An 8026-nucleotide genomic window follows, 5' to 3' on the forward strand; every position below is an offset into this window, starting at 1 on the left:
ACCATTCATAGATGCCATCTACGTGACTAGTTTAGATCAGTTGCTTAACTTTCAGGTGGCTAAAACTAGCTAAGAAGAAAAAGAACTAAGGTGATGAGAAGTTCATAGCAGAAGACTGTCGTGAATGCACTTAAGAGAACAAAGTGAAGGTCAGGAAACCGTAGAGGAAAATGCTGAATTGTCAAGGTAGGTAAGAGTAGCTACATCTCAGTTGTGGAGCACCTGCCTGGAAGGTGCTACAGCTGCCTTCCAACTCACGGTAGATCTCTTTTCTATCCCTGAGACAATGCTAGAAATCAAGGCTGAGATCTGTGAGCTGATGGAAGTAGACGCAGGAGTGCAGTACTAAGACAGTGATTGGAGTCATGTGAACATCTCCTAGAAGAAAATAGGGGAAAGGAAGAAAGGAAGAGAATGATGAAGCTCCTCAGGATATGGCAGTAATATTAAGAGGAAATGATCTAGTGGAGAAAGTGAGGAAGTGACAAGAGTTACTAAAACCAAGGAAGGTATGGAGGAACATTTAATATCCCTTAAGGAAATAACAAATAATCAACCACAGAACAACATGAATAGGGCATATTGGCTTTGGCCAGGAGAAAGTCCAGACATTTAAGTGAGAGGTGTTTTTGTGTGAAAGGAACAGAAGTTAGCCTGAATTGTCAGAGAAGAGTCTTAAGTTAAATAGTTTGGTGAAGTTGATTTAAGGTGAAACCATAGGGATGATCTATGAAGGAGAGCAGCTGGACAAGGACCAGATGACTTGATAAGAGGGTTTTTTCTTTTCAATGGGGAAAGTGTATCATTCTGACACTGAAGATGGAAGAGGGCAGCAGTGCAAGGTAAGCAAGACCCATAAAAGAACAGGTTAAAATGATGGTAAAAAGAGGTTATGAATCAGAAAAGTACACGGGCACTAAGCACAAATGAAGAAAGGTCGTAGAAGAGAGGCGCTGAGAAGCCAGTGTGTTCGGACTGAAAACAAAGTGTGTGGGATCCATGCTTTAACAGAATGAAGGGATATGTGTTAAGGCAAATTCAAGTGGAAAGAAGAGGAAGAATTTCAAAGCAGATGCATAATAGCAGGCTGAGTACAGCAGTAATTAGCCAGAGCTGAGGCAGAGCAGCAGTTAGGCGAGCTTTGCAATTACAAGTGGGAGGCCCAGATATGAAAATGAATTTTGAGCTTCCAGAATCAGGGAGATTTGAGTCCATTATGAACAGAGCATTTTTAGCCTCCCGGGGAAAAGAAAGCTGAGCCAGGCCAGCCATTCTGAATTACCCGAGCAAGCATTATCCCCCTAGTTAGTGCTGGCAACCAAGGAACAGAAGATCTGGAGTTCTCATCAAGCCCTGCCGTTGTCTTTACGATGCTGCTTCTTTTTGATGCTTGCATACCCCTTTGGGGACCAAGAGGCTGAATTAATTAACATTTAATGTACTTTGACATCTTCAACTGGAAGGAGCTGTAAAAATACAAAATATTAATATTGCAACTGTCCTAGGCTAAGCCCAAGGAGATGAGTGTTTCATAGCACACAGGAACAGTGCACCTGAACTCACATTCAGGTGTGCAAATGCATATAGGTATCTAAGTTTGGGCTTTGTTTCTGTAACCAGGCTTTCTGTTTCAGCTTCACATCTGCAGACTGGCCTAATAGTACTTCCTAATAGACTGGGAGGTATGTAGTTATTACACTGAAAAGTGTCACAGTAATAAGTATCTTCAGTCTCTAAGGTAGGTAGATAAATAACAGATTGGAAACTGCATTGCACCAAAACTGGCCAACTGCATCCCAGCTAGTAACGAAGTATTATGAAGGTAAAGGGGAAGGCAAAGGAAACAGGAGAGGAAATGGGATACGAAGTGTGATCAAAGAACTAATTGAAAGTGAGGTGAATGTGTCAAATAAATAGTAATAATAAAATCCTAACAAAACGCCTTCTGACATTTGTTCTAACCTATAGTTCACTTTCTCTCCCGCCTCCGTTCTGTGTCTCGTAGGTTTTGTTAGCTATGACAATCCAGTCTCTGCACAAGCTGCTATCCAGGCTATGAACGGCTTTCAGATTGGCATGAAACGCTTGAAGGTTCAGCTGAAACGCTCCAAAAATGACAGCAAACCTTACTGATCTTAACCCCAGATGCTTACTGCTCTTATTTTAGCTTTCTTAGGGTAAGTCCCATGAGCAAACCTGTCCTCTGCAGGGGGGTTAAGAAAGAACATAGAGCCAACCTTCACCAAGAGACAGTTATTTTTACAGTTACCACTTCCATTTCCCCTCTTGTCCTTATTACACTTGGCTCCCATTTCCTTGCCAAGTAATTACTGAGTTGTGTTACTGTATTTTGTTTTGCAGCATAATTTATCTCCTTTTTAAAACAAAAATAAACGTCTTGAAATTCAAAGCAGCACACACACACACACACAAAAAAATGTGCAATTTAACTCTGTGAACCCTGGTGCCATTAGCACACAATAAAAGTTGTTTTCTATGGATGGATCGTATTTTACCAGGGTGGCACCAGCAGTTTATAGGTTAAACAAAATGGCCTCATGCCAGTTGAAGCACTTATTTTGCAACAAAAATTGAAACAAGTCTTTCCACTACATCAACTTGTTTTTTGAGAAGATTTGATTTTTTTTTCGGTTCAAATCAACGTATTGTTATATATTAGTCTGATTTTACACTGGTCGTCTTTATATTTCACTTTTTTTTAAGTTCTTGGTTTTTTTGGAAAGGATTAATGTAAAAAAGATTTAGAGATCTGTTTCTAAAGCTACAGGGTTTAAAATAAAAAAATAAAATAAAATGAGTGACAATACTTGATGTTTCTTGAGAGATAAATTTAATAATAATAATAATAAAAAAAGAAAGCCACAGGCCTGTAAATTTTATTTGTAAAAAGCATTTCTATTTTTATACAAAATTTTTACTGCCTCAGAAATAATGGAAGTTATTTATTGCCTATTGTTAACTTATTGGATACCTAAAGAGCAGCTCTCTATGCTAGCTAGATCCTTTGAAGTAGTCTCTAGAGTAATTGTGCCAAGAATGGGCGCTTTTTCACTGTTGAACCCTACACCCTTTACAGTTCATGCTTTTATCCTCTTGTTTGTATTTGTCTGGTTATTTTGTTCGTAGTTTCCATTACCTAGTTTAAAGTTCAGTTGTCTGACCTTTTTTTTCCCCCTCCCCATACCTTTCTGTTACATTTGTAGAAACTGGTTCTTTCCTCTCTTTTCTCCCCAAAGAGGAATCCATTCTCTCTGACTCCTTTCAGATGGATTCTTTTGGGGTTCCATTGTGCTCTTGTTGACAATATTGTAAGTTAATGCAAATTATGTGAACGGCTCATAGACTCTACTGATAAAAGATTTGCATTAGTTTTCTCCTGCACCCATAAAAGTGATTTTGTTTGTGCTGCATAGATTCTGTGTAACTTTTTTTCCTCTTCCTTGTTTTTTCCCTAGACATCTCCATGCCCGTTAGCCCATCGTTTGCCTAGCATGTCCCTGTGGCGTCTCAAAAAAAAAAAAAGTTTCATCGTCCCGTCATTGTTTCTGATGTCTTTCTGACCTCACATCACATTTGGTTCTCCTACTGACCTTTGATCTAGTTTGACCTTTGAAATTTGCATGTGACCTCATCTAGCTATGAATTCTGGGAAGTCAATGTGAAAAAACATTGCTGCATTCATGCAAGACTGAAATTTATTATTAGATAAATTAATGATAGGATTTAAAAACAACCTGTGGCAAAATGTTTTTTCTTTCTTTCCTTTTTTTGGTTTTCTTTTTTCCTTTGGGTTTTTTTGTTTGGGTTTTTTGGTTTTTGTTTTTTTTTCATTTCGTAAAAAAAAAATAAAAAAAAAACCAGACTTGAAAGTATTATACAGGGATTGGCATTCTGCCTGGTCACTGGTGACAATAGCAATATGTGTCCAGAGGCACAGAATGTTGGTTTCTAACAGACTACTTCCAAAACAGTTTGAGAAATAAAACTGTCTGATTTTAAGTCTCTAGAGGTCTGTAATAGTTTTTACATTTTTCAGGCAGTGTAAAGTTTTTTGATAAGGCCATTTTAGGTGGCTCACTTTCTCATTAAAGTATATATATAGAACCACTTTTTGTAGATTAGTATAAGAAAATATTTACCCTGTTTTAGGGCAAATGCTACCTACTTGTGTCACCTTTTGCTGAACTGACTCACAGTTAGACAATCCATGGTTTAATGCACATGAAATTACCTATATTTTATACTGTTTCAATGTACAGAAGAAAGGTTACTGTAAAATGTGTTACGTTGGTGCTTCTGTGAATTAAGTTGTGGTTTCATCATGAGTCTTATGGTCTTAAGTGTTCTATGTTTATAAAAGACGAGTTTAAAATTGGTTTACTTGAACAACAAGAACAAAAACAAGATTCAAAAAAACAAAAAAAAAACACAAAAAAAAAGTTGTTTGCTTAAAAAAAATGAATTTCATGTGAAAAATGAAAAAATATTCCAGAATAAGTTTGTGTTGGCTTGTGACGCATTGATGTCATTTTTTTATTGTGAACAATTTAGATGTGTTTGTGTTCAGCAAAATGTGATCGGTTTTTCTTTTAAAGAAAAAAAAAAAATCAGTGAAACTATAGTGCCAAATTCCAAAGGTACTTTCTTCCTAGAGCTTCAGTGTGTTTCTTGTGTGAAGTAATTTGATAACATGGGTATTTTATTATGTGTTTTGTATAAATCCCTAATATTTAAAGAAAAAAAGAGGTTAAAAAGTTTGTTAACTTGCTATCCTGTGGTCTTGTTGCCTGAAATTGTTATTGTTTGTTATTTCTCTTTGATGTTTTTTGTAAAACATTGTATAAGTGCCCATGTTTCACTTTTTTAACCACTCTGCACACATCAATGCTGTGAAAGCAAACCTCACTATGTATTTTCTTCATATTGTATGGAAACCTCTAAGGTGAGAAAGTTTTGAACTTTTAACCCTTTCCACCCAGAGCTGTCTTGAGTGTTAATACCTTTTATACATTCACCATTTTGCTGTTTATTTTTATATATATATCTATATCTATAAATATATATATACTTAGTTTTTTGTGGTTTATTTAATACATGGTTGAAATCAGAACAATGCACAGGGCAGATCTGAAGGACAAAAATATTTTACTGCTGTCTAAATTTCTTCTGTATCTATAACTAAAATTATTTAAAACCGTAATTAACTTGTGGTTTTCCTTTTTAGATTTCGGGGATTTTGTCTTTTCTTAAAGAGCTTTTAATATGCTGCTGGAATATGCTATTCAGTATTAATAAAATAAAAGAAAAAGAAAACAATTCTTTAATTATCTATTGTGTGAGCCACTTCCAGACAGGAGTGGTAAATCCACCATTTGAAAACCTTGAGGAGAAAAAAAAAAAAATATTTTTGTAATTTAAATAAATGAACTTTTGCTTAAATCAGATGCACTAGATCTTCCTGGGTGAAAATTCAGTGTGCACTGCAGTTAAACTACTTTTTATGGATAAAGTTTACATACACTGTAATGTTTGGTGTTATCTGCCATTATTTGTAACGGCAATATATTGGCTTACTCCTGCAGACACTCGTATAAAGAGGAGTAACTTTACTCGTGCACGTAGTCCATGGGAATATATTTGTGACTGATGTGGGTGTTTGCTGGAGGAAGCTCTGTGTAAGGAACCAGAAAAGAGATGCTGGTAGCCCTTTTCACTGCCTTGTAAGTCTGATTAGATTGCATTTCTACCGCACAAGTAGTGACCAACAACCAAATTTGGGGTTTTTTGCTACCAGTATAGAGAATTCATTGCCAATCCAATGCGTGTGAGCAGCAGTACCTGCTACTGATGATAAAGTGCCATACCTTCTTCCACTTCCCATTTCTATCCGATTATATTTGAAGCCGCCTAAAATTAAAAACAAAGCCCTATCTGAACATCATCAGCTGGTGCACTCTTGTCTCTCATCCCCAACTTAAATGCTTCTTTATGTAGAGCCCTGGGATGGAAAGGATTAGCCTCTAGTGATGCAAAAAAGTTTCCTTCTTAGAGCACATGCACTTATAAATAAATGATCTATACTTTTCTCACATGTTTTTACTACTGCTGGGGCCTTCCTACACCCTTTGAGGGCTATTTTGTACTACTTGCAGCAATTTTGCATACTCAAAGTATCATCTCACGTACATTATATTATATATATGTACATATATATATATATAATATGAGATCATCATTTGGATTGTTTAGACTGTTTCACTAATTCTTCTCATTGTACCCACCGTATAAATTTCCAAAGCTTTTTTAGATGCCCTAGTGTGTCCTGCGGGTTTACCAGTCCAGTTAAAGCGGTGATGCCTTTGGTCCTCAGGCAGTGTAACTCGGTATCGGGCTGCCCCGAATTACGCTACACGGGACATTGGCTTAGCAGTGGGAGAGAAGGAATGTTTCTGTACTTCCAGGCAACTGAGATGGGTCATTGCTGAGAAAAGTGCCCATCTTGAAATAAAATTAAAAAAAAAAAAAAAAATTGAGTACAAAAACAAAAACCCAAACATACACCTCCTTGAAGACAAATTATCTACCAGTTCTCTTTCAAAATATTGAAAGGAAAAAGCTGCAAGGGTGCAAGGGCCTAATAAGAGAGGAAGAAAAACAAGGGAAATAATTGCTTTACAAAATTCTAATCAAAAGACTAGACTAGTTGTTTTTTCAAACAAATTAGCTAATTGCGATGAAATGGCAGTCCTCAAAGGAGTAACAAGTTCATCTTTCTTTCACCATAGGGGTTACAGTTCCTTGGCTTGTGCTACTCTGGAATCATTTTACTGTTTCTGTTTTTATTATCTTAAGTGCTAATTAACAAAAGGAAAAAAATATCCTGTAGTTTCATTACCTTTTTGGATAATGTCATACAAAAAAAAAAAAAAAAACAAACCTATGTATTTGTGGTTTTTTTGTGCTGTGAGAATTGTTGTTTGTAGATTAATAATACTATCATTTTGTTTAGAATTACAAACTAGTTTTTAAGTATTGTCTGAGAAAAGCCAAAGTTAATGCAATCTAGTGGAAACTGTAAGACCATTTGAGTATTGTTTCTGTTTTATTGATGCATTTGGATTTTGTTGTTTGATGGAATTTGAGCCAAAAAAAAAAGAACAAAAAAAAAAAGAAAAAAAAAGCAGGCTTTCCTATTTCTACAACTTGATTGTACTTATGCATTTTGTACCAGTGGAATTTTTTATACTGGAGATTAAAAAACAAATGGAAATTTTTGTGGCTTACTCTCGTGGGCCCCCTCGATCATGACTGATTTTCAAGTTTGATTTCTGGATGGTAGAAAGAGAGTTGGTTTTGTTTAGAGAATTCAAAACTTTGGCTTGATTTCTTTTTTTCCCTTTGCTTATATTTAGTGTTTAGAATTTTGTCTTAACAAAAGCGGTAAGTTTCACTTTTTATTCTGTATCGTGCAGTTACACAATAAGGTAATTAGAATTAGGAGTACTCGGTCACTTTGCGTGGATAAATGTATTAGTTAAAACGTTAGGGGTTTGCTTTTTTGCTGTTTAGATCAGAGTTTTTTCTGATTCTTCTGTCCTCATTGTGAACATAACCGTGTAGTTGAAACAGTCAGACTTATTTTTGTAACGTATGTTATTGTGTGATGCAGTTTTTTGCTTCTGTCTCCAATATTAAACCATTTTCCTAATACTTGTCTCTCTACTTTGTGTGTTGTATTGTTGGTGGTCATTCTGTGTTGGTAATACATCTACACACCTCACTGTTTCACGTGCCTGTTTTTTTTTTTCTCTATTTGTTGGTTGTGTACAAAAGATACAGTCGATTCCACCTAAGTGAATATCTGATTGGGGGGCAAAAGAGGATTTGTACATTTTAGACATGTTATGGTTTCTTTGATTTTCATTTTTTTCTCTCTTCCTCCCCCTAGTCACGCCTTATCGCTTGGATAATCTATCTGAGCAGGAAGCATTTTAAATGAGTTTCC

At 35.9% G+C, this 8026-nt stretch overlaps 1 protein-coding gene across 1 annotated transcript in view; it reads left to right on the forward strand.

Annotated features, from left to right (window-relative positions):
• The window catches only part of CELF2 (CUGBP, Elav-like family member 2), a 379525-nt gene extending 372336 nt beyond the window's left edge, over positions 1-7189 (forward strand). Inside the window, exons 14-15 of the mRNA XM_009321743.1 lie at positions 2006-2177; positions 3477-7189. Of these exons, the coding sequence (XP_009320018.1) occupies positions 2006-2133 (128 nt within the window). The 3' untranslated portion in view covers positions 2134-2177; positions 3477-7189. The remainder of the gene's footprint in view (positions 1-2005; positions 2178-3476) is intronic.
• Positions 7190-8026: the final 837 nt, after the last annotated feature.

This window comes from Pygoscelis adeliae, unplaced genomic scaffold (assembly GCF_000699105.1).
Source record: "Pygoscelis adeliae isolate BGI_AS28 unplaced genomic scaffold, ASM69910v1 Scaffold202, whole genome shotgun sequence".
Taxonomy (NCBI): Eukaryota; Metazoa; Chordata; class Aves; order Sphenisciformes; family Spheniscidae; genus Pygoscelis; species Pygoscelis adeliae.